The sequence below is a fragment of the Rana temporaria genome, chromosome 1, assembly GCF_905171775.1.
Source record: "Rana temporaria chromosome 1, aRanTem1.1, whole genome shotgun sequence".
Taxonomy (NCBI): Eukaryota; Metazoa; Chordata; class Amphibia; order Anura; family Ranidae; genus Rana; species Rana temporaria.
In genome coordinates this window covers 627,344,237-627,371,904 of record NC_053489.1, presented here as the reverse complement: position 1 = coordinate 627,371,904, position 27,668 = coordinate 627,344,237, and the positions used below count along the sequence as shown (strand labels likewise).

The 27,668-nt window shown below is 44.6% G+C and overlaps 1 protein-coding gene across 1 annotated transcript in view; it reads left to right on the top strand.

Annotated features, from left to right (window-relative positions):
* TRMT44 (tRNA methyltransferase 44 homolog) overlaps positions 1 to 27,404 on the top strand; it is an 82,850-nt gene extending 55,446 nt beyond the window's left edge. Inside the window, exons 8-11 of the mRNA XM_040335365.1 lie at positions 2,008 to 2,191; positions 6,955 to 7,327; positions 11,790 to 11,906; positions 26,879 to 27,404. Of these exons, the coding sequence (XP_040191299.1) occupies positions 2,008 to 2,191; positions 6,955 to 7,327; positions 11,790 to 11,906; positions 26,879 to 27,129 (925 nt within the window). The 3' untranslated portion in view covers positions 27,130 to 27,404. The remainder of the gene's footprint in view (positions 1 to 2,007; positions 2,192 to 6,954; positions 7,328 to 11,789; positions 11,907 to 26,878) is intronic.
* Positions 27,405 to 27,668: the final 264 nt, after the last annotated feature.

The following is a 27,668-nucleotide window of genomic DNA, read 5'->3' as shown; positions in this document are numbered from 1 at the left end:
CACCCTCTCTATTTGTCCTGTTTACCATTATCCATAAAAGTAAACGTAAAAGACGATCTCAAATTTTGGGTTGCCCCCAGAAAGTAATAGAGGCAAAATCTTCTGATGGGGACACAAGTTTTGGATGACTCTGGTGACACCCCGGGGTTCCCTCACTTTGGAAGGATTTCCTCTTTCTGTTTTGGCTGTGGGACAGAACGTAAAGTGAAATTTCCCCAATGGGACACCGTTTGCAAAATAAAAAAAGACTGGTTATAATCCTTCCTTGGACAACAGGAAGTGAGAGGAAATCTTCCCCTAGGAAGGGAAATTCTCTTTCGTAAGAGTTTTCATGGGAAAAAGGTGTCTCCACTGAAGCTTTGTCCACGACAACTCAACATTTTCAAAATCCAATTGTCACAGGGGCAGAAAGTGAAGCGAAATCTTCTGAACAGGGACACGGCTAGCAAAACAAATGTTACAGGGGTGTTAACTCTTCCCTATGCTATCTATCCAAAACCTAAAAAAAAAAATTTGGGTTGGAGTTGCACTTAAAAACAGTACCTGTTCCAATTTACATCCAAATTCAACTTAAAGCGGTGGTTCCCCCTTAAAAACAACTTTTTTTTATTCCACTGCCCCCCCACATTCCATCACGATTAAGGCACATATTTTTTTTTTCCTGCTGTACATACCTTACTACAGCATATTCACCCGTGCATCCGGGTTGCGAGTCCCGCGGGAGTGGGCGTTCCTCACATGCTGTTGATTGACGTTTTGCCCAAAAACGAGCTCTCCCCCCGTCGCGTAAGCCGCGTCACGGTTGGCGAAAGGAGCCGAACGGCTCCTTTCGCCAATCGTGACGCGGCTTACGCGACGGGGGGAGAGCTCGTTTTTGGGCAAAACGTCAATCAACAGCATGTGAGGAACGCCCACTCCCGCGGGACTCGCAACCCGGATGCACGGGTGAATATGCTGTAGTAAGGTATGTACAGCAGGAAAAAAAAAATATGTGCCTTAATCGTGATGGAATGTGGGGGGGCAGTGGAATAAAAAAAAGTTGTTTTTAAGGGGGAACCACCGCTTTAAGAAAAAACCTACAGAATCTTGTTTGTAAACTGGGGACTGCCTGTAGTTCTACTTTAAAGTGATTTCTAATGCCGCGTACACACGACCATTATTCATGCCATGGAAAAAAAAAGCGAAATTCTTCTCAACGTGATTTGTCATGATTCCTCTCAAGCCTGCCTTGCATACACACGTTTTGTGAAAAAAATGCTTGAGCAAAGCGAGGTGACGTACAACATGTACGACGGCACTATAAATGGGGAAGTTCCATTCGAATGGTGTCACCCTTTGGGCTGCTTTTGCTAATTTCCCAGTCTCATAACTTGCTTCTGAGCATGCACATTGTTTTCCCCCTCATTAAAGCATACACACAACCATTTTTCACGACGTGAAAACTGACGAGAGAAAATGGAGCAGGTTCTTAAAAAATCTCCCATTTTTCTCGTCAAGGAAAAATGCTCTGGAGCATACGCACGTTTTTCACGGCCAATTTAAAAATTGCATTTTTCTCGTCCTGAAAAACGGTTGTGTGTACGCGGCATAAGGAGATATGGGGTCTTTTTTTTCCCTGCAAATAAAGGTGCATTTTATTTATGAAAAAGCTTGAGTTTGCCTTTTAAAGTAAACATGTCAAGTGTGGAATATGAAAACCTGCTCTACTGACCCCTTTCTAGTTCCCCACAGTTTATGCTGATCCTCTGGCATTAAATGGTGTCTGGGGATAAATGTGCAGGTTGCAGAAGTAATTCTTATCTCTATGCTTATTCTGTAATCAGTGATTTAAGGCATTAAAGCAAGATGGCATACATGGAGGTCGGTCAACTGGCAACTAGCATTTTCATTTCTGGTCAGCAATGGCAGTTTCGAGTCCTGGTCAGATTGTCTCCTAAGGACAAATGGCCTCACCTTTGTGTACATTTTAGATCTTGTATGGCTTAATTTTAGCATTTATTCCCCTAGGTCCTCCTACTCCTGCCGCTACTTTGTACTTCCCTGCTGCTTCTTCAATTTCTATGGCAAATACAATAGAAGGTCCAGTAAGAAGACTCAGTACAGAGAATACCTGGATTTTGTCACCGATATTGGAACTCAATGTGGCTTTAGTGTGGAGGAAGATTGTCTGAGAATTCCATCAACCAAGAGGGTAAGTGTTAAAAGAGAAGTATGGGTTTTTGTTTTTTTTAACCACAGATCGGTCGGTCCTCAGAGTTCCCTGAGCAGAGAGCTACTGGAGCACTGGGCCATGGAGGGAGCAGGAGTGGCCGCCTCAAGATGAGCCAGGTGCTGGTCCAGGTATGTGGGCGGATCCCGATTCCATTGTCGTGATCCTTGCCCAAGCCTGGACCCCCCCCCCCCCTCCGTTCGGGTTGCACCAGAACCTTCGAACAGACCGAACGCGCAAACATTTAGAACCCCATTGCCGTCTATGGGACTCGAACGTTCGAATTCAAAAGTGCTAATTTTAACCACTTGCCGCCCGCCAATGACAGATTGACGGCGGCAAAGTGGTTGTAGAATCCTGACCGGACGTCATATGACGTCCTCAGGATTCTTAGGCGCTGCGCGCCCCCGGGGGCGCGCATCGTGGCGATCGTTGTTGCACCCCGCAACACCGATCTCGGTAAAGAGTCTCTCACGGAAACTCTTTACCACGTGATCAGCCGTGTCCAACCACGGCTGATCACGGTGTAAACAGGAAGAGCCGTCGATGGCTCTTCCTCACTCGCGTCTGACAGACGCGAGTAGAGGAGAGCAGATCGGCGGCTCTCCTGACAGGGGGGGTTCGCGCTGATTGTTTATCAGCGCAGCCCCCCCTTGGATCGCCACATGGATCACCAGGGATGCCCACCAGGGAAGGGCAAAACAAAAAAAATTGAGAAAAAAAAAGCCAAAAAAAAAAAAAAAGTCTGAAAAAAAAAGTCTGGGGGGAAAAAAAAAGGATGCAAAAAAAAAAAGATGCCAATCAGTGCCCACAAATGGGCACTGACTGGCAACAAGTAAATCAGTGCCGCCCCACAGTGTCCATCAGTGCCGCCCCACAGTGTCCATCAGTGCCGCCCCACAGTGTCCATCAGTGCCGCCCCACAGTGTCCATCTGTGCCGCCCCACAGTGCCCATCTGTGCCACCCCACAGTGCCCATCTGTGCCACCCCACAGTGCCCATCTGTGCCACCCCACAGTGCCCATCTGTGCCGCCCATGAGTGCCCATCTGTGCCGCCCATGAGTGCCCATCTGTGCCGCCCATGAGTGCCCATCTGTGCCGCCCATGAGTGCCCATCAGTGCCGCCCATGAGTGCCCATCAGTGCCGCCCATGAGTGCCCATCAGTGCCAACTATGTGTGCCCATGAATGCCGCCTATGTGTGCCCATCAGTGCCGCATACCAGCGCCGCCAATCAGTGCCACCTCGTCGATGTCCATCAGTGCCATCTCATCTGTGCCCATCAGTGCCACCATATCAGTGCCCATAATTGAAAGAGAAAACTTACTTATTTACAAAAAAATTACAGAAAAAAATAAAAACTTAATTTTTTTCAAAATTTTCGGTCTTTTTTTAGTTGTTGCGCAAAAAAAAAAATCGCAGAGGTGATCAAATACCACCAAAAGAAAGCTCTATTTGTGGGGAAAAAAGGACGCCGATTTTGTTTGGGTACAATGTAGCATGACCGCGCAATTGTCATTCAAAGTGCGACAGTGCTGAAAGCTGAAAATTGGCTTGGGCAGGAAGGTGCGTAAGTGCCCGGTATGGAAGTGGTTAAAGTCCAATATGCAAGTTATTGTCGAAAAAACCTCTTTGGGAACCCGGGTCTTGCCCCAGGGAACATGTATCAATGGAAAAAAACTCCTGAAAAAAAACGACTGTTTTTAAAACTTTTTTTCCATTGATTTTTCAGGAGCAGTGATTTTAATGATGCTTAAATAAAAAATAATAAAAAATTCCTTTAAATATTGTACCTGCTGGGTGTCTATAGTATGCATGTGAAAACGTCTTTGGGAACCCGGGTCTTGCCCGAGGGAACATGTATCAATGGAAACAAACTCCTGAAAAAACGACTGTTTTTAAAACTTTTTTTCCCATTGATACATGTTCTCTCGGGCAAGACCCGGGTTCTCAAAGACGTTTTCACATGCCATTCCATACCATATGAAGAATATTTAACTTTTATTTGAATTGTAGGTCCAATTTGTTCCATTTCAACTGTGTCTTTTCTTAGCTGCCATTGCAATACCTTAGGTTAGGAGGAAATGTGCTGACAAAAGTTTATGCCTTTTCCTTAACCTACAAAATAATTTTTATTTATGCACGTGTTGCTCCCTTTCATTAAGAGAGGAAAATGCCTCCGCCTCCGCATTTATATCCACACAGGTAGCAATAATGTCTTGATCCCATCTGCCTTTTCATGGTAATTGGATTTAAAGAGGAAGTAAACCCTGATGGGTTTTACTTCCTGTTTTACTCACTGCAAACCCTGCAAATTAAAAGCATAATGGGCTAGTATGCATCACATACTAGCCCGTTATGTGACGCTTACCTGCAAACCAATCCAGCGCTGTCCCCTGTGCAGGCTGCGTCCATCTTCTCGCCCCTCTTCCTTCCGGGGCTGCGGACTCCAGCTTTGTGATTGGCCGGAGCCACGTGACGTCACTCCCGCAAATGCGTGTGGGAGCTGCCGGGTTCAGTTCAACTGAAGCAATGGCACGACATGCCATTGCTTCAGTGTGCATGTGCCGATGACTTTGGCACATGCAGATACAGGCGGATATCTCCTAAACTGTGCAGGTTTAGGAGATATCCAGGGTAGCTACAGGTAAGCCTTAGACTTGCCTGTAGCAAAAAGTTATGTGTAAGGGTTTAGAACAACTTTAAGCGGAAATTTACCCATAACAACTTAATAAAAATAATGTGGAAGAAACCTGCATTCTACATTAATAATCATGCTAGCAAAAATAGCGTGTGCTGTAAATTATCTTCAGCATTGCTCCTGTTTCTTCTTGCTGATGGTTGCCATTTTGTTGATGCCCAAAGCCCCTAAACAGCAGCAGATTGGCCTCTACAAATTTGGCACAGTGCCTAAAAATAGAGAGCGACTGACCATGGGCGAAGCGGGGTGATGCAGTGTGTTACTGGATTTTTATTGACTTAAAGTGGTTGTAAAGTCCAGAAAAAGAAAAATTACTGCCAGCCCCTCTGTTTTTTACTAAGCTAGTGCTACCGAGTGCACATGTTCGTTCGTATAAAATGTATGCCTCTAAATACCTTCTTTCAGATCTTTTCTGGTCTGTCATGTGACTGCCGGCCGCACTCCTCCCCTGATTTAAGGGCTACAGCAGAAGGGGCTAAGACCTCACTCTGATGTCAGCCAGGAGATTATGTGACCGCTGTGCTGTCTGCTCAGGCCCCCCCCCCCCCGCTATTGCCCTTAGATCTGGGAAGGAGATCAGCAGGTCACGTGACCGACCAGAAAAGAGCTGAAAGAAGGTGTTTAGAGGCTTTAGGAGGGTATTTAGCTTAGTAGAACAAAGGAGCAGGCAGTAACCTGTCTTTGACTTTACTACTAGCTGCTGATCATGGCGGCAGGGAAGAGGAAGAGATTACTCACTGCCTCACACAACGGGGGGCTGACGGGCAGGGGAGAGGGTGAGGGAGGAGAGCAGCGGAATGATGGAGACATGTAAACTGACCACGGTATCATGGTTTAGCAGTCATCATTACCATGGTCCGTTTACATGGAGGGAAACGGGAACACACAGGATCATCCAGCTTTTTTACGGCAGAGACAGGGCCAGATTAGACAGCACAAGCACTATGCTGTTTAATCTGCTATAACCTCTTTCATTTTCTGACTTAAGTTTCAATTTAAGGCGTCTGTGCTACTTGTGTAGATATAGTGTAGATTCTATGGTATTTTCCTGATATTTATTAGAACTGAAAGCCCCTCTCCAAGAAAGCTGAAAATTCTCCCTCGCAATGGGGCTGCACTCGTACTGCGAGGGTTAACTGCTCGCTTAGGTCAAGGGGGCTTCTCTGCCCTCCACTCTGTTAGACCCGTCTCTGCAGCATCTTCTCTGTTCTCCAGCATTCCAAGGTCCTGATGTCATCAAGACCTATGTAAGATCCATATCCCTGCCTCAGATGCAAGGACACCAAGGGACAGTCCACGACCAGAGCATGGGGGAATGGAGGATCAGGTAAGGAAAAGTGCTTTTACTCTTCCTTGGACCTAAACAAGCAGTTCATCCTTGCAGGGCAGGCAAATAAAACTTATTGCATCAGGGAACTTGTAGTTTTGTTATTGGACTATGCTTTCCCTCTCACTAAATGGCAGATTGTTTTAGCTTTTATTGTTTTCTGATGTGAAACTATGTTCCAGGAGAATGAAAGGGTAGAAAAGAAGGTAAGAGACACGTGTTCACAAACCTCAGAGTGTGTTCCCCCAAGATAAATTGAGGTGCTGGGCAGTTAAGCCTGTTACAGTTTGTTTTTTTTTCCCCGTTCAACCCTGCAGGCTGAGCAAAAAATAAAAATGTGGTCGCTGTACTAGATTTGCGATGTTGGTACAGTGATCTCTATTGTGTTCCGACAAGGGAACTGCCCCCCCCACCTGAGGACACTGGGCAGTGCCCGCAGCCATTGGCTTACAATTGCTTATCAGATGGTTATCAGCTGCTGGTTTTCCAGCATGCTGGTTCAACAGAAGCTGTTCTGTTGTCTGAGGAGCTGTACACACATGCCAAAAGCCAAGCCGGTAACTGCCGAACCTCCGTTTTCGGATGATTGATGCCCCGTGTGTACTTTCATTCTCCATTTAAACCGTTTTAAAATTGTGGTAAAGTAATATAACATAGTTGTAAATTATCACATGTATATATTCTACTTTTTGTTTCAATTTAATGACCTAATCACAGGTGTGCCTTATTGGAAAATCAAGACATTACCCACCAGAGAAGGAAGAACAGATTGATAGGGAAAGGACAAAGTACATAGCCAGTTATTCTAATGATACATCAGACTCTGTGTGTACCAGAGACGATAACGAGCTCTGTGATCACCCTACAAATGGAGAAGAAAGCCCAGATGATCCAGAAACAGGACATAGGAAGTGGCTGCCATCGTTCCGGCCCAGGGAAAAAGTCGAGCAGATCAGGAACTGTGTTTTGCTTCCCAGAGACTTCATTGATAAAGTAGTTCTGCAAGTTGCAAAGCTATTGCTACATCTAAACACAGAGGAGAACCCAGAGATTATTGATAACGGAACACAGGCAACGTGGAACAGAGGAAGTAAGTGCCCATTTGTCTCATTTAAAGTGATTTTTTCCTGAATAGGGATTATTGGTACATACAGCTTTTATTTCATAACATTGGTTTTGTAAATTTGTTAAACTGGAGCTTAAAGTCATACTATAGGTTATACTTCCACTGTGCAGTTTGTTTTGCACAGAGTGGCCCAGAACAGCCTCTTCTGGGGTTCTGGGGTCCCACAGCGCCTCCCCCGCATCAGATAACCCCCTCTGGGAAGCGCTCTCCCAAGGGAATTGCCTTGCGGCGTGCTCCTGTGTCCAGCATTCGGCATCCATAGCCGCTGAATGCTGGACTCGACGACGCCCCCCGGCACCCGCGTCATTGAATTTGATTGAACACATCATCCCTTGTGATAGCTGGGGCAGTGACCGCTACTCTTTTTGGATAGATCCGGGGTCACTGGCCGTATGTTTTGGGTCATTGTCATGCTGGAATACCCATCCATGACCCATTTCCAATGCCCTGACTGAGGGAAGGAGGTTCTCACCCATGGCCCTGTCCATCATCCCTTTGATGCGGTGAAGTTGTCCTGTCCCCTTAGCAGAAACAAACCCCCAAAGCATGATGTTTCCACCTCCCATGTTTATGGGTGGGGATGGTGTTCTTGGGGTCATGGGCAGCATTCCTTCCTCCTTCTCCTCCCTCCTCCCCCCTTTAGCAAACTTCAGATGGGCCTGTACATGTGCTTTCTTGAGCAGGGGGACCTTGCGGCCGCTGCAGGGCTTTGCTCCTTCACAGCGTAGTGTGTTGTTTTCTTGGTGACTATGGTCCCGACTGCCTTGAGAGCTTTGACAAGATTGCCTTGTGTAGTTCCTTACCATTCTCATGATCATTGAAACTCCACTAGGTGAGATCTTGCATGGAGCCCCAGACCAAGGGAGATTGACAGTTATTTTGTGTTTCTTTTATTTATGAATAATCCCCCCAACTGTTGTCACCCTCTCACCAAGCTAATTGGAGTTAGTCTAGCCCAGGGATATGCAATTAGCGGACCTCCCAGATGTTGCCAAACTACAAGTCCCATGAGGCATAGCGAGACTCTGACAGCATCAAGTATGACACCCAGAGGCAGAGGCATGATGGGACTTGTAGTTTGGCAACAGCTGGAGGTCCGCTAATTGCTTATCCCTGGTCTAGCCCATTCCAGCCTTGTGTAGGTCTACAATCTTGTCCCTGACATCCTTGGACAGCTCTTGCGTCTTGGCCATGGTGGATAGATTGAAATCTGATTGATTGCTTCTGTGGACAGGTAACAAGCTGAGATTAAAGAGGAGGTACAGCCTTGGTGAAATTTTTTTAGCTGATAACTTTTAATATTAGGGCACTTACCTGTCCAGGGAGCCCACAGTGTTGGCACCCCAGCTGATCTTTGGATCGACTCCAGGGTTCTGCCGCCATCCTTCTTGGTAAGGGAACCCTGTAGTACAGCCTTTCGGCTTCACAGCTGTTTCTAATTGTCCCGGCAGCGGGTGAAGGAGGGGGGCCAAACTTCCGGAAGATCTGGCCGCTGATCCATCTCTGGAAATGTAGAAGGTGACCTGTAAAAAACAGGTCCCTGTCCCCCTCCCCCTTTAAAGGTGCCAAATGTGGAATCGGATTGGGGGGAGGAAGCGTATAAGCGGAAGTTCCACTTTTGGGTAGAACTGGGTTAAGAGCACTTCCTTTTTTAAGAGTGCTCCTAATCTCAGATCCTTACCTGTATAGAACACACTTGGGAGCCAGAAATCTTGCTGATGGGGAATAAAATGCTTATTTCACTCATTCACTTGAATTTTATAAATTTTTTTAAATGCATTTTTCTGGATATTTTTGTTTATTCTGTCTCACTGTTAAAATAAACCGACCATTAAAATTACAGACTGATTTCTCTGTCTATGGGGCAAATGTACAAAATCCGCAGGGGAGCAAATACTTTTTTTTTCCCTCACTGTTCCTTTCAGAGTTCTCTCCACTTTACAAGTGCCTTTGATGATGTAGGGAGCTATGCTCTCTGACATCTTGTTTTTTTTTTTTTTTTTTGCTTTCTATTTCTAAAGGAAAAATCTATACTTTTAATGGTCGGTCTGTTTTTTTCCTTTTGTCTTTTCACAACATTATAAGAGACGTACACTACTTTCTACTGTGCAGTATTGCCAAGTAATGTTTTTAGAGACCGATGGATGGTAAGTAATTAAAAGTTAGGAGGCCAGTAGGATTTTTTTGTTACCACTTCGATTACTGCAGAAAAGCCTTTTTCATGTAAGGCCCCTTTCACACGGGGCGGATCAGTAATGATCCGCCCTGTGAACCTCTGCTTGCTCAGCGGGGATCGCTCCGTTGATCCCCGCTGAGCCGGCGGATGACAGGGCGGTCCCCGCACACTGTGCAGGGACCGCCCTGTCTTTTCTCCGCTCTCCCCTATAGATTCACACTGAAGGCATCAAAACTATGAATGAACACATGTGGAATTATACATAACAAAAAAAGTGTGAAACAACTGAAAATATATTTCATATTCTAGGTTCTTCAAAGTACTACCTTTTGCTTTGATTACTGCTTGGCACACTCTTGGCATTCTCCTTGATGAGCTTCAAGAGGTAGTCACCTGGCGCAGCACCCCATCACTCTTTTTCTTGGTCAAATAGCCTTTACACAGCCTGGAGGTGTGTTTAGGGTCATTGTCCTGTTGAAAAATAAATGATTGTCCAACTAAATGCAAACCGGATGGAATAGCATGCCGCTGCAAGATGCTGTGGTAGCCATGCTGGTTCAGTATGCCTTCAATTTTGAATAAATCCCCAACAGTGTCACCAGCAAAGCACCCCACACCATCACACCTCCTCCTCCATGCTTCACGGTGCGAACCAGGCATGTAGAGTCCATCCGTTCACATTTTCTGCGTCGCACAAAGACATGGGGGTTGGAACCAAAGATCTCAAGTTTGGACTCATCAGACCAAAGCACAGATTTCCACTGGTCTAATGTCCATCCCTTGTGTTCTTTAGCCCAAACACGTCTCTTCTGCTTGTTGCCTTTCTTTAGCAGTGGTTTCCTAGCAGATATTCTACCATGAAGGCCTGAGTCACACAGAATATGAAATATATTTTCAGTTGTTTCACACTTTTTTGTATAATTCCACATGTGTTAATTCATAGTTTTGATGCCTACAATTATGTGAAACTTTGTGTTGGTCTTTTGCATAAAATCCCAATTAAATACAATTACGTTTTTTTGGTTGTAAGATGACAAGATGTGGAAAATTTCAAGGGGTATGAATACTTTTTTAAGGCACTGTATATGCCTTGTTCGTTTTTATTTTCAGAGGTTTGCAGCCACCTTTTTTGTCTTGCATAGTCTTGGTTAACGTAATGAGATTTTTTTTTTTTTTTTTCTGGTTTGTTGATGACACAGGAATTCAGAGACTGTTGGGCTAGGATTTAGGTTGAGGATTTAGACAATGGCAGACAAAAATACAGTGACCCGTTAGATATAACCACTCCTACTCCCAGCATACCACTGATTTTTGCTAGTGTCCTTTACTTTATCAACTACTATGTGGTGCATTTCACATTGAATTGGGTGTTAAAGCCAACTTGGAAATAAAAATCTACCCTTGCAGTATGGTTAAATACTCTTTAGGTCCAGGGGAAGATGAGAAGGCAATATTACTTGCCTCACAGCCGCTCTGCCTGGCTCCTGCACGCTCCTTCTTTTCTTCCAGCTTCAGGCTGTGGGCAGTCCCTTGCTTGGTGTCGCCACCTACAGTGCAGAGCTAAAATACCTGCATTGTACGTGGAGGAGGCAGGAGTGCAACCATGACCAGGAACAACTTTGAGAAGAGACTTTTTGCTGGAAAGACCCTGCCGGAGCGAGGCATAAGTTATTACACCTCACTCCTGTCCCCCCTAGACTGAATGAGTAGTGGGGAGGGACCTTCTGCAATGGTAGATTTTGTTTAATTCCTAGATTTGGGCTTTAAAACTGGTTGGACAATCTCCTCTAGCTTTACCAAAACTGGTTTTACAGAAGCAGTCCATTTGGTTTGTACCCAATCGGGCAGCAGCGCTTGCACTACATAGTCACTGGTATCTAAAGACGATTGTACAATTTGATTATGTATAGTTAGCTTTACATTACATAGTTGTTGGTAAATGTTATGGCGATCATATGATCGAGTTTTAAGATTTTTAGAAGAATGAATTCCGAGAGATACAAAGCTAAAGTATGACATTTTCTTTCCATGGGTTAATAGCGAACCCCTCATCATATTCCATCTATTGTTGTCACCAATTTCCCTTACTGACTATGATGACAGTTCTATTTTGTACTCAAATGTGCTACTCAACAATGGTGGTTTTTTTTTTTTCCTTGTTATTTAAAATCTTAACGATTAAAACGGATATCTTCTTTGCAACAAAAAACACTAAATGGCAAGGATAATTTTCTCCTATTTTTCTAACAGGGTGTCTTACAATACGAGAAGTAGCTGATGTCCTGGGCAAAGAGACATTACAGAGTCTGAAGAATGAATGTGGAGGCCTACAGACCCTACTAAGAAACCATCACCAAGTCTTTAAAGGTAATCGCTAGCAAAAAAGTAAACCTGCTTTTTGTAGCATATAGTATGGGGGAGGATGAGGTAAAGTAAACTTGACCTAGTTTTTCAGTTCTAAAGTGGATTAGAATTGTCGGTCAAGTATCTGATCCACCCAAAGGCATTGGTGGTTGGATTGGATCAGATCCTTGACTCATAGCTCCCCTCTGCTTTGCATGCTCTTATGGGGGCGGGGCCTGAAAAAGCTGAGGCATCAATCACAGGACATGTAACCAGGCCATGCTGCAACAATAAAGGAAAGGGTCACGCAGTCCTAAATTTTAAAGTGTTACTAAACCCACAAAAGTAATATCTATCTATCTATCTATCTATCTATCTATCTATCTATCTATCTATCTATGTGTATGCATTAAGGCTGCTTTCACACTGAGGCGCAATAGCGCTAAAAATAGCACCTTCAAAGCTTCCTGAAAGAACCTCTCCCCTTCACTCCAATGTGAAAGCCCGAGTGCTTTCACACTGGAGCGGTGCGCTGGCAGGACGGTAAAAAAAGTCCTGCTAGCCGCATATTTGAGGTGGTGTATACACTGCTCCTACAGCGCCCCTGCAAATTGAAATCCATGGGCAGTGCCGCCTCTGCAGCAGCTGTTTAACCCTTTTTCGATCATTAGTGGGGGTTAAAAGCGCCCCACTAGCAGCGCTTTACCGCCGACGCCCCCACCGCCCCAGTGTAAAAGCAACCTAAAGCATGCTTGTTATACGCACTATAGAACCTAAGGGGGTAATCCTTTGCATTGTGTATAAAGGCTTTTTGACCCAGTCTCTCTAAACCTCCCCTTCTTCCACTGTCTCCAAAAAATAACCTGATATTTACAGAGCCAGGGGATGGGCTGCACATGCTCGGTTTGGTGTGTTTGCATAGTACACGTGCAGAGCCCGCAAGGAAGTCTGCACGGCGCTAATCACAGCCAGGGAGACATTGTCAAAAGTAATGCGGCAGCTTAGAACTGGATGACTTGTCCCTTTCTCTTCTTGTCTCCTCCAAGCTCAAAGTGCTTACATCTCTTGATAGCCAACATCCGCTTTGATCGGCAGTTGGAGTCGACACACTCTGCCCACCATAACCGCTCTGCTTACGGTCGTATCGCCTCTTTCCCTGGGCGTAGAGGGAGTCCTTCCCCTTCTTGTACTGGGTCACCTTATGAGGCTGATGCTTCCCACATTTCTTGCAATTTGTTCTTGCAATTTGTTGCTTTTAAAGCTGACGCGCTTCACATGTAAATAAATGGCTGTTGGTGTGCCTTATTACTTGGGCATTGTAAAGCTATCACAGTTTAGAACCACTTTAACTGTATTCGATATACAGCTAGTATTATCATAAAGATGAGTGCCTTTTTGTAGTTTATAGAAATGCAGCTCAAGCATTGAAGGATTTGTGTTGTCTCAGTACTTGTCTGCTCTTCCTTTCTGTGTGCATGTGCACAGAGTCTATTGCTGTGCTGCAATATGGTCTACAGGAGGACCAGACTAATGTCAAGCAAATGTGCTTGGTTCACAAGACTGGCTGAACAGAATTGCAAATGCTTGTACAGTTAAACTAGTTTTTATATTTTATTTGGATTGCCTGGAGTTCAGCTAGGACAGGTTTTATTGCATTGTACTGTTATGGTTAGTTTCCTATTGGAGACCTTAGTTTGCCCTTTTTTATTTATTCATATAAAATAACATTCTAATTCCTGCCTTTGTAAGCCCTTAATACAAGTGTGGGTCAGAATAAATTGCTGTTCTGACCTCCGCCTTCCTCCATTCTCCCAGGTAGACAGACCCTAAGGCTAAATGTAAACTATTTCCCTTTCTTGGAGAAAACAGAATTACCATTTCTTGCTTTCATGTAAACAGCCTTTGTTTAATATCACCGGTCTTTTAACTTGAGCAAATAGCTTTAGAGAATATCGGTGTGGGGCTGCTAGAATACAAATGATAAATATAAATGATTATGTACTAAGAGATATTTCTAAGTATAATCATTTCTCGGATGCCTAGTGTTATAGCTGGAGTTCCTGGCTGTTAAACTGTAACCCCAGTAATTCTAATAATAATTCTGATTATTCAACTTATTTTTTCTGGTTCACTCCAAGGACAGTATAGTTCGTCTTAGGCAGGGGTCTCCAAACTTTCTAAGCAAAGCGCCAGTTTATTGTCCTTTAGACTTTATGGGGACCGGACTGTGGCAGGAGTGGACATTTTCCTCCGTCCTCCCCAGTGTGAAAGCACTCTGGCTTTTGTACACTGGGGAGGCATAAAACATACAATCATATGTATGTTTTACGATTAGAACTGAAAAATAAATTGCATAACACAAATGCAAGTGATTAAAATCGAAGTCCATCCAATTGTGTATCAAAAAATGTGTCCATTATTAACATTTCAACTGCTTAAAGTGGAGGTTCACCCAAAAAGTTAATTTTTAACATTAGATTGATGCTCATTTTGTCAAGGGGAATCGGGTGTTTTTTTTTTTTTTTAAATCGAAGCAGTACTTACCGTTTTAGAAATATATCTTCTCCGCCGCTTCCGGGTATGGGCTGCGGGACTGGGCGTTCCTATTTGATTGACAGGCTTCCGACGGTCGCATACATCGCATCACGATTTTCCGAAAGTAGCCGAACGTCGGTGCGCAGGCGCCGTATAGAGCCGCACAGACGTTCGGCTTCTTTCGGTTACCCGTGACGCGATGTATGCGACCGTCGGAAGCCTGTCAATCAAATAGGAACGCCCAGTCCCGAAGACCATACCCGGAAGCGGCGAAGAAGATCTCTCTCTAAAACGGTAAGTTCTGCTTAGATTTTAAAAAAACTACCCGATTCCCCTTGACAAAATGAGCCTCAATCTAATGTTAAAAAAAAAAAAATTCGGGTGAACTACCACTTTAAAGAATACTGTATTCTTCCTGTGAGTATATCTGTGCTTTTTTTTTTCCCCCCATTTTGGAAAAAAAGGAAGGGAGGGGTATAATCCGTGTGTCCCATCAGGGAGATTTACCTTCACTTTCGGTCTCACAGCCAAACAGGAAGTGAGAGGAAATCTCTGCAAATTAAGGGAATTCCCCCAGGTCACCAGAACTAGTGTCACTATTGGAAGATTTTTCCTATGTTCCTTTTCTGGAGACAACCCAAAATGTGGGATTTTCTTTTGCTTTCAATGATAATGGTAAACAGGACAAATAGAGAGGATGATACTCCTTAACACAGGTAGTAGTAAAACCCTAATAGGTGTTGCAATCCCTCCCAACTACTTAAAGCGGGGGTTCACCCAAAAAACATTTTTTTTAACATTACATTCAGCTGAGTTGTCACAATGACAAATCGGCTGTTTTTTTTTAAAAAATGTTATCCCCGTACATATCGTATTTTCACCGCCGCTTCCGGGTATGTCTTCTGCGGGACTGGGCGTTCCTAATTGATTGACAGGCTTCCGACCGTCGCATACAGCGCGTCACGAGTTGCCGAAAGAAGCCGGACTGCGAGTCGGCTCTATACGGCGCCTGCGCACCGACGTTCGGCTTCTTTCGGCAACTCGTGACGCGCAGTATGCGACGGTCGGAAGCCTGTCAATCAATTAGGAACGCCCAGTCCCGCAGAAGACATACCCGGAAGCGGCGGTGAAAATACGGTATTTACCGGGATAAAAAAAAAAAAAAAAAAGCCGATTTGTCATTGTGACAACTCAGCTGAATATAATGTTAAAACATTTTTTTTTTTTGGGTGAACCCCCGCTTTAAATAGTGGGGAGGCATTGCAACACCTATTAGGTTTTTACTACTCCCTGATATAAGAAGTATCATCCTCTCTATTTGTCCTGTTTATCATTGAAAGTGAAAGCAAAAGAAAATCCCACATTTTGGGTTGTCTCCAGAAAAGTAACATAGGATAAATCTTCCAATAGTGACACTACCGTGTTTCCCCGAAAATAAGACACCGTCTTTATATTTATTTTTCCTCCAGAAATCACACTATGGCTTATTTTCGGGGGATGTCTTTTTTTTTTTTTTTTTTTTACCGGCAAGTATGGTACAACAGTATGGAGCCGTCCTTACCGTATTTATGGGGCTGCCGACACCTCTCCGGTCACTTAGAGATACTGTGGAGCAGATAAGAAGGGCTGCACGACTTCTTTACACCTCCTGAGCTCCGCACCAGTACATTACGCCTATCACATCTTGTTTTCCCGCCCGCGCCGCTACGCATACGACACGCCATCGCTACGTCTTATTTTCGGGGATTCGACACGCCATCGCTACGTCTTATTTTCGGGGGGATGTCTTATATTTCGATCTTGCGTCGAAATCCCGCTACGGCTTATTTTCGGAGTACGTCTTATTTTCGGGGAAACACGGTAGTTCTGGTGACCTGGGGGAATTCCCTTAATTTGCAGAGATTTCCTCTCACTTCCTGTTTGGCTGTGAGACAGAAAGTGAAGGTAAATCTCCCTGATGGGACACAGGGATTATACCCCTCCCTTCCCTTTTTCCAAAATGGGGGGGAGCACAGATTTACTCACGGGAAGAATACAGTATTCTTTAAGCAGTTAAAATATTAATAATGGACACATTTTTTGATACACAATTGGATGGACTTTGATTTCTAACCACTTGTATTTGTGTTACGCAGTTTATTTTTCCGTTATAAATGTAAAACATACATATGATTGTATGTTTTATGCCAATATAGAAGGAGTATCCCCCCTTTTTTTTTTTTTTTTTTTTTTTTTTTATGCTTTATTAAACTTGAATTTGGGTGAGGTGTAGTGTAGCTGTGGGATACTCCAGCAAGGTAGGAGAGCAACTTGTTGACACTTTCCTGATTCTCAGGGCTTTCTAGCACAGTCCTTGCAGCAGCTAATAATGGATTGAGCCACCCAGGGACACCATAAGGAATATCCACCTTTCAGCAAGGCTGACACTATAGCAAGAGGTATAGTAGCAGCACACAGTGGGATCGGAAAACACTGGTCTGTACTCACAAATGCCCCCGGACATGTGCCATGTAGACTCTTCAGACCAGATCCCCAGATAAACCCCTTGATCAGCTCCCGCAAAGTTAAGTAGAATAGATCCCCCAGCTATCCCAGCTGGGACCTTGATGAGCAAGGACAAAAACCCTGCTGTTCCAACAAAAGGTGCCAGAATAGGCCTGGTCTTTAAGTGGTTAATGCAATCGTTTAGCCTATGTTTCTGTGTAAAAAGATATACAGTAATACCTTGAAATACGAGCATTATTCGTTCCAGAAGCATGCTTGTAATCCAAAGCACTGTTGTATTAAAGCGAGTTTCCCCGTAAGAAATGGAAACTCAGATGATTTGTTCCACAGTCACTGCTGGTGTATGCAGCACTGTATGTGGCCAGAGGTGCGGGGGGTGCTGGTGACGCTCAGAGACACTTGGGAACTGACACTTTCTGGTGCCTCTCAGAGTTCTCCAGGAAGTGCTGGGAGCCACCAGCGCCCCCATACCTCTGGCCACATATGGTAATATATACACCAACGGCTTGAGTCCTGCTCGTCTTGTAAGACAGCGCTCGAAAAACATGTCAGGATTTTGAAAAAAATGTCAGTTGGCCAATCAGGAGGGGGGGGGGGTCTGAATGGACACGGGGAGCTGCTACTTGCTGTGGGGACACTCAACAGGAGGGAGGAGCCAGGATCACAGAAGAGGCACCCAAGAAGAGGAGGATCTGGGCTTCTGTGTGCAAATCCACTGAAATATTTGTAAAGTGGAGGAGTTAGTAAAATGACCGCACCCATGTGGGGGTGCCAGAAATATTTCTGCACCCAGGCGCCTGTGACCCTAGGATCGGCCCGGACTAGACTAACAATGTAAATGTATCATACTACCCCTCACTGCTCCTACACCGCATATACCAGCGGCCAGAGATATAGAGAGAGAGATCTCTCTATTGGCTAGATTCAGGTAGAGTTAGGTCAGCGTATCAGTAGATACGCCGACCTAACTCGGAATCTGCGCCGACCTAAGTTATTCTCAAACAGAGATACACTTAAACCTATCTAAGATACGACGGCTTGCGCCGTCCTATCTTAGGGTGCAATATTTAGGCTGGCCGCTAGGTGGCGGTTCCATTGCGGTCGGCATAGAATATGTAAATCGCTAGATACGCCTATTCACGAACGTACGCCCGGCCGATGCTGTACAGATACACCGTTTACGTAACGCTTTATCAGGCCTAAAATTATTCCATCAAATAGTTGGAATAGTAATGTTAAAGTGTGGCCGCCGTTCCCGCTTCGAAATTTGAAATTTTTACGCCGTTTGCGTAAGTCGTCCGTGAATAGGGATTTACGTCCACGTCGAAATCAATAGGACCGTGCGGCGTACATAGCCGCAATGCACACTGGGAAATGTAGGTGGACGGCGCATGCGCCGTTCCAAAAAAACGGCAATCACGTCGGGTCAAAGCATATTATCATAAAACACGCCCCCTCAGCCTATTTCGAATTAGCGCCCGCCGCATTTACGCTACGCCGTCGTAAGTTACGAGGCAAGTACTTTGAGAATACAGTACTTGCCTCTCTGACTTAAGGCGACGTAGCGTAAATACGATATGCTACGCCGCCTTAAAGTTGCGGCAAACTACTTGAATCTAGCTATATATTTAGATAGATAAGACATGATTCTATGAGAACAACACAGCTCACATTAGAAATGTACAAAGGAAGCCAAGTACCTTAAATGCCCCTACAAGGTATAGAGCATACTGTATTGATTACATGTTACTGAATGTGGCCTTTTTTTCTAAATTTCTTGTCCTTTTATTACACCCCCCTGATGTAATGTAAAGAGGATTACATTTACTTATATACTGCCATTGTATCGGCAGTCTGATTCATCAGCACATGGCATTACATGTGAGGTCAGCAGAACAAGTCACACAGGGAAGAGACCAAAACTTTGATGTGCTGACCTGTGATCTCTGGACCTCAAAGTTTAGCATCAGATTATTATTTTTCTTTATCGTACATCACGGGACACAGAGCTGCATATTCATTACTATGTGGGTTATAGAGTCTACCTTCAGGTGATGGACACTGGTGTAATCAATTAAACAGGAAGTTCCCTCCCTATATAACCCCTCCCCTACTGGGAGTTCCTCAGTTTTTTCATCAGTGTCTAAGGTGTTGGTCACGAGTTAACATATGCTCTTAGGAGCTCCACTGGAGGGATCCATGCTGGATGTAAAAAGCCTCCATAAATCCGGATCCGTCCAAGGTGCTTCATAGCCAAAGTGGACGGTACCCGGGCCTCGGTACGAAGAACGAGGTTTAGCCTATAATGCCTCTCTGCGGAGGGCTGGATCCTGGGTTCCAGAACTTTGTGCCTTCTAAGGACCAAATGTTTTTTCTGCTGCCAGGGTGCTATATAGGTCCAGGGGTGTGGTGTTCCTGCCATGGACCCCGGTCCCTGAAGGTCTAGGACTATACCCACGGTGAAGGGGGAAGATTGGGCCTCTTGCTTGGCAATACCCTGCAGCGTGGAAAGGTAAGAGAGGGACCTACGGGACTTGGTTCGACAGTAGGTCTTCTGTAGGGGACTATGGGTCTCGCCTATATTATGTTTTTATGCATGGGCAATGTAAACCACAATGTCTTTTGAGACGGGATGGCTCAGGGCACCCATATACCTCCCCTAGCCGGCATGTAGCCTGGGCCACTATGTCTGTTCAGACAGGATGGCTGTAGTACCCATATATCTCCCCTTGAAGGGGCTGGTACATAAAAAAAAAAAAAAAAAATGCCCTTAATCCTATGCAAAGGCAAGTCTTATCTGTTTTTCCACTACTATGGGCAGTAAAAGACATGCCTGATGTTTTCGCTTACCATGCTTTCCAAAGACAGAAGCTTAAGTGTTAGCTGGTCTATTGTGCGTCCCACTTCCTCAGCTTCAGGCTCTACCATGTCGCACGTGCTCACCGGCTCAGTGCAGTCGCAGAGAGGGCTCTTCAAAAAGGCCCAGACGTCAGAGCTCTGTAAAGCTAGGGGGACACAAACGCAAGCACCTTGTGTGAGTTGGATACAGATTCATCTAAGACGCCTACTCCGCATCTAGCTGTGCAGATTAGCAGGCATTGTTGCTGCCAGACTATGTTCAGCTGTTGATGCACCTGGGTTAAGCTCCTCTGCTTTTAGCTTAGGACTTTGGTCTCCCCATTGAATAAGGTCAGGGGTAGGAATATAAAAAGGAATCGCCACCTGAACCTGGTGGCCCCTTATTCTCCCCTGTAGAGACAGCTCACAGATTGAGCCATCAGACCTGTCAGGCAATCAATGCAGCCTCCCCCAACATTGCAGCCACTCTGCATGTGTTTTGTTTTTTGCATCACATTTGTTGTTCTACAAGAGGTTAACTGCTATGTTCGCAGCATCCTCACAAGAAGCAAAAAAAAAAAAAAGCAGGGTGTGTCCCTTTTCCTGCTTTAATCCTTAAACAAAGGGATTAGAAGAGCTGGGGATGAAGGTTCACTGTCAGAGGACAGGAGACAGGAGCTGCAGCCTAACGAGGAGAAGCTATCAATAGCCCTACAGGTTCTGATTGCACCTGCAGTCTTTTCAGAGATTCATGCTGCATATCATTTCCCTCTGCCTACTCGGCCAAAGCCTCTATCTTCTCCTTAGAGTGTAAAGAGAGGTTTTCCTATAGGTGGCTAGTAAGACCTCCATATGGTCCTCAGCCTGGTGTCGGCTTCAGGCTAACCAAATGCACATCTGAGGGATGCACAGTTGCTGGTACACATTGCTAACGTCTCTTAATTGAGGAAACGCACATCTACAGAGGATAACTTCCTTTTTACCAGTCCGCATGTTGCATAAGATACATGAGTTTGGAATGCGTGTGGGATAAAAACAAGTAACAAAGCATGTTTTATTGTGGATCGCATAAGGATACATGTTTCTGTCTGTATGGTGTTGCATGTTTGTTAGAGTTGCATAGAAATGCTTGAGTGCATAAAGATGCTAGTTACCTGATCTCTCAAGTCCTGGATTACCCAAGGATATTGGGTCACACAGAGAGACTTGTTTCCACAGAAAGGCCTAAAATCGCATAAAGACGTTTGTATGTATAAAAATGCTGGATCACACACACATGGTTACCTGATCACCCAAATCCTTGATTACCCAAGGATGTTTGGTCACACAGAAGTGGTTTGTTTCCACAGAAATGCCTAAAATCGCATAAAGTTGCTTGGATGCAAAAAAGATGCTGCATCACACATGGTTACCTGATCATCTGCGTCCTGGATTACCCAAGGATATTTGGTCACACAGAGAGGCTTGTTTCCACAGAAGTGCCTAAGTTCGCATAAAGATGCTTGTATGCATAAAAATGCTGGAATCACACATGATTACCTGATCACCCAAGTCCTTGATTCCCCAAGGATATTTGGTCACACAAAGAGGCTTGTTTCCACAGAAATGCCTAGAATCGCATAAAGAGGCTCGAAGGCATAAAAATGCTGGAATCACACATGATTACCTGATCACCCAAGCCCTTGATTCCCCAAGGATATTTGGTCACACAAAGAGGCTTGTTTCCACAGAAATGCCTAGAATCGCATAAAGAGGCTTGAAGGCATAAAAATGCTGAATCACACATGATTACCCGATCACCCAAGTCCTTGATTACTCGAGGATATTTTGGTCGCACAGAGAGGCTTGTTTCTACAAGAATGCCTAAAGATCGCTTAAAGATGCTTGAATGCAAAAATAAGCTGGATCACACATGGTTGTCGGATCAACAGCGTCCTGGATTACCCAAGGATACTTGATCACATAGAGAGGCTTGTTTCACAGAAATGCCTAAAGTCGCATTAAGATGCTTGAGTGCATAAGGATGCTGGATCGCACAGGGGTGCTTGGTCACACAAGAGTCCTTGGTCACACAAGGGTTCTTGTCCGCACAGTAGTGCTTAAAATGCATAAGATGTTGATCGCATGGAAGATGCTGAATCGCATAAGGATGCATGATTACTTTAAAGTTGTACATGGCGGCCTAATTAAGCAATACAGGATTCCTTGTGTTTGCATAGAAATACGTGTCTGCATGGGTTCATGTTGCACATTGTTGCATAACACGTTTATATCGCATGCTTGCTTGCAAGATGCTTGTTCCAGAGCACACATGCTATATGCATGTTTTTCTTAAAACATATTTATATGAATTCATGCTTCCAGGAACACACGCTGCCATTGAGGCATATGGCTTTAACACTTGCCACATACACACATGGGGAGCCAGTTGCATATGTGTTTATTTACTTGGGTCTGCAGAGGTTGTCTGCGTTTCGCAGGGGAGCAGCACTATCTCCAGTTGGTGGTCTTGCCCTTTTGGGTTAGCCTCCGTGCCTGGGTTGTCGGGGTGCTAGGGCCCGCCTCTAGCAGGTCTGTAGGCCCAGGGTATAGCAGTAATGGCATACCGAAGCAAACTCCTGCTGATGGGTCAGTCAGTAGCATGGCTGGACCTAAGGGTGTCCAGCATGGTCAAGTATCTGGAACTCTAAAGATACATTCTTTCATTTGACAAGAAGCTGGGTATGTTTGGCACAGTCCAAAAAGGAGAGTTTTTTTTTTTTGGCCTCAGACAAGACCATCGCTATAAGAAAACTGGTCTATGTGGTCACGGCAAGGAACAGTTCCTTACTTTTGGCCTTTTGTTTAAGGCACTAGGGAAGATGCTGGCTTCATTCAAGACAGTTCCCTATACTAACTTTTATTCAGGGCTGTTATAAACAGTATTTTGTCGGCCTAGAAAGAGTGGATCTTGACCTAGCATTATCCAAAGAACCCGGTCCCAGAGATATGCTGGAATTCCTCTTGGTGATTCTTAACTAAAAGGGTTTGCCAGGTCAGGAAGAGACCATGGCCCAGGGGAAGTAGTCAAGCTCCAAGGGAGCCTTATCTGTCAGCTAGAGCTACCGATGGAGCATCTGGCTTAGGGGCCTGAACGTTCAGGTGGCAGGTTGGTTCTGTCAGAGTACAATCAGACTATGCCATACTAGTGATTTACTTAATTTACCAAGGAGGAGCTTGTGCCTTGCCTATTGGCATTCGTCATTTCATGAAATGCAGAATTGGCAGGCGATTCGCTGGAGCCGTCAACAAATGTCTCCGGGAGAAGGACCTCTACACCCCGACTGTTTTCCTGACCAAATGTCACAGAAATAGTACCCTGTACATAAGATGTATTGGCGTCCAGGCTCAACAAGAGATTGAACAGCTTGGGGTCAAGGATAAAGGATCCACCCGCATGCGGAACAGATGTGTTTTTAATCCGAGGGGGGGGGACCAGTTGTCACTGGTTATGTCTCTCCCCCCAGTGCCGCGACTTTTGTGGCTTCTATGCAACATTTAGAGGAGAACGGAAGCTGGCCTGATTACTCCGGCATAACCCTGACGACCTCTCGGTGCAGGAACAGTAAGGGTGGTAGTAGAGGACCCACAGTCCCTTACATCTTGTCCAGGCCTACTTTGCAGGGGGTATTACATTCTGCCTTGCAACAGGTGAATTAATGGTCTGGCTATTATAGACCACATTCTCGAGGATCGGGGCTTTCAGAATCAGCGGCAATTCCCTTGATTCATACAAGAGAGCTGGCCTCCAGGACCAGATAGCCTACGGTCTGGAAGGCCCATGTTCCTGGTGTGAAACCAGATGGTGGCATCCGTGGAAGTTTGTCAAAGGTAAAATTCCTGCCTTCCTACATTTGGAAAGGAGACGGAGCTAGCCTTAAGTTATATCAAGGATCCGATCTCGGCCTTGCTTCCAAAGGTCGATTACTTCACACTCTTTGGTCCGGGCTGTTATGCACGTCACCCCTTGTATAAGTCCACCAGTTAGGTCGCCCTTGTGCTCGGAGGATTGGCTCTAGTTTTGTCGGCTTACAGGGTCACCTCCTTGGGCCGATGCACCATATTTCCCTTCATCCTTTAACAAGGGAATTGGTGTTCTTGGTTGTGGTAGCCTCCAAGAGTTTCAGTATTGGCAACTTTCTTGGTATAGAGCCATACTCAATTATTCTTACAAGTAGAGTGATTTTCATCCTCACCCAACCTTATTTACTAGAAGGATCTAGTATTCATTTGAATCTAGATATTCTTGCCTTCCCTTTTTTCAAAACCTTGTTTCACGGAAGGAAAGGTTATTGCTTTTCTCTCAATTGAGATGAGAGCAGTTAAATACCTATCTGAAGGTTTCAGATATAGAAAGCTGACGTTTTTATTGGGCTGCCAGAAGACCCTAGATGGGCAGGCAGTGTTCAGGTCAGCTATTAAAATGGTTACACTCTCTCTCTCGTTGGAGTAAGAAGGGTCTAGGCCTATCTGAAGCGGCTGCTCGGATACGGAAAACTGATGTTGTTGCGCTACCAGGAGGCCCCAGGAAAGGGCAGGCAGCGTCTAAAATCAACTGTTTTTAAGGTTGATTCATCAGGTTATTATTCAGGCTTGTGGTTAGAGTAGGATTCCCCCTGTTTTTTTGTAGGGGTGCTCCCTACCAGGATGGTAAGCGCTTTATGCGCAATGCATTTCCAAGCCTTTATGACGCAGATTTTCAAGGCCGCAACTTGGTCATCTGTGCTTACGTTCACTAACTCCTATCAGGTGAACATAAGACGGCAAGAGGATGCAGCTTTTTGGCGCAGTATGCTGCAGGCAGCATTATAGGTCCTCACGTCTGATGGCGGTCTGCGTTGTTGGTGTCTCCCTCCCCTCAGTAAGCATTGCTTTGGGACATCCCACATAGTAATGAATATGCAGCTCTGTGTCCCGTGATGTACGATAAAGAAAATAGGATTTTTATAACAGCTTACCTGTAAAATCCTTTTCTTGGAGTACATCACGGGACACAGAGCTCCCACCCCTCTTGTTTGGGGATATTGGGACACTTATTGCTTTGCTACAAAAACTGAGGAACTCCCAGTAGGGGAGGGGTTATATAGGGAGGGAACTTCCTGTTTAATTGATTACACCAGTGTCCATCACCTGAAGGTAGACTCTATAACCCACATAGTAATGAATATGCAGCTCTGTGTCCCGTGATGTACTCCAAGAAAAGGATTTTACAGGTAAGCTGTTATAAAAATCCTATTATTCTTTTGTTAATACTCAGTGCATGCACATGTAAAACGTTTAAGGCATTTACGACCTCTTGAAGTTCATAGTACTCATCTGACATTGCCTTCAGTTGATTTTCTCTGCAAAAGGAGATCTCCAGGTAGATATAAAAGACACAAATGAATACAGATCTGTAACCATTATGATGTCAGTAAATATATTTTTAGATGCAAACCATGTAAGTACCTGAATTTAACCTGGTATCATCCTATAACAATCCCTGTACTGTACAGCAGAACTGGAGTGAGCGATAAACTGATTAGCTCCTGGCACTTCTATTTTATTTGCTAACCAGAAGCATGCTAATAGGAGGAAAGGGGAGAGTGACAGAGGGATGGGCTTATCACCAGGCTGACTCTTGTTTTACTGCCCAATCAGAGCATGGGGTGGGTTCAGGACAACCTGGGCTTGGAGGTAGTAGGTTGAATAGTGCTAGCCATCAAACTGAGGACATCTAGTAGCAGAAAAAGCTACGGTGGAGGTAAACTCCAATTGAAGTGGAATATACTAAACTTTGTAACATGCTCCAAAGGTGAACTTCTCCTTTAACCACTTAACCCCCGCACCATATTGAGTACTTTTTGCGATTCGGCACTGCGTCGCTTTAACTGACAATTGCGCGGTCGTGCGACGTGGCTCCCAAACAAAATTGGCGTCCTTTTTTTCCCCACAAATAGAGCTTTCTTTTGGTGGTATTTGATCACCTCTGCGGTTTTTAGTTTTTGCGCTGTAAACAAAAATAGAGCGACAATTTTGAAAAAAATGTATATTTTTTTACTTTTTGCTGTAATAAATATCCCCCAAAAATATATAAAAAAACCTTTTTTTCCTCAGTTTAGGCCGATACGTATTCTTCTACATATTTTTCGTAAAAAAAAAACGTAATAAGCGTTTGTTGATTGGTTTGCGCAAAAGTTATAGCGTTTACAAAATAGGGGGTATTTTTATGGCATTTTTATTATTATTATTTTTTTTTACTAGTAATGGCGGCGATCAGCGTTTTTTTTTCGGTACTGCGACATTATGGCGGACACTTTTGACACATTTTTGGGACCATTGGCATTTTATAGCGATCAGTGCTATAAAAATGCATTGGATTACTATAAAAATGCCACTGGCAGTGAAGGGGTTAACACTAGGGGGCGGGGAAGGGGTTAAGTATGCCTGGGTGTGTTCTTACTGTGGAGGGGGGGTGGCCTCTCTGGGGGAAACACTGATCCTCTTTTCATACATTGTATGAACCGAAGATCAGCATTTCCCCTGCTGACAGGACCGGGAGGTGTGTGTTTACACTCACAGCTCCCGGTCCCTGCTCTGTAACGAGCGATCGCGTATGCCCGGCGGCGATCGCCAGGCACGCGAGCGGGGGGCGCGCGCCACTGGTAGCCTGCGAGAGAGCCGACGTAGTATGACGGGCTCTCGCGCAAGAGAGCCAACCTGCCGCCGTAGAGTGACGGCGGCAGGTCGGGAAGTAGTTAAGTGCCCGTGTTTTATACTTGTAGTGATGATGGAGCAGCTAGCAGCTGCTCATTTACACATGATTTTTGATGAAGGGGGGCTGCGGTAAAACCTCACGGTTGGGTCGCAGTTTAAAGCGTTGTCGGCCTTGAAAGCTGAAAATTGTCTCGGGCGAGAAGAGGGGGTGAGAAAATGTCCAGTATTGAAGTGGTTAATATAATTGACCCTGTCTGTACACATAGACAACATAAAGTTAGGTGTTCTCAAATAAGACTGCAAACGTGGAAATACCCTTTAAATGGATTAAAGCTTTTATTCTGTATTCAGTTTTAATTTTATTTGTTGTCTTTATTTTGCAGTCCTGAATTCCAGGGTTTCTATACGGGATTGGAGCCAAGATGAGCAAACGCCATCAAACAAAAACAAAGCAGAAGCCAAAAAAAGACTTTTACCTGACGTTTTAAAAACAAGACTGTGCTGGTTTTATGTAAACCACCCCAACGGCTGCCCTCGTGCCGCCTCCAAGTGCCCTTACGCACATGGGCCCGGGGAGCTGCGGCCAAGTACACTTCCTGACAGGAAAAAACACAGACCCCATGAATCCCATTAAAGAACAATAAACCTAGCAAGTTGTTTGTTGTTTTCACCCATTACTATTGTGTTGTTTTCCTTGATTTTTCCTAATTGTTGCGTTTATCAAGCCAAAGAACAAAAGAACAATTTCTGTGTGAATTGTTTGACTAATTAAGTTGGCAACGTAGTTAGCGCTGTGATTCATTGGGCTTTTTGTTCTTGACATTTGTCACATTTGGTCTGTAGCTCCTGCCAATGCCTTGCTGCAAAAATTATATGTAAGGTTTTTATAAATCTATATGACAACTGTTATTATTTTTGTTGCCATCATTATTGTTATTGAGATATTTGAGTTTTTATGCAAGTTTGTAGTTGACGCTAAGAATAAGTAATGGCAGTGTTAAATTATTTTGTTGTCTCTCAGAAGAGTTGTTGCGTAAAATTATAGTGATTTGTACTCTACGTGAACGCCAGTTTAATTAGTTGAAACAAATTGTAACAGTTTAAACATACAGAGACATCACAAATAATCTCTTTCCCTTTCTGTATGTATATACAGTGCCTTGAAAATATATT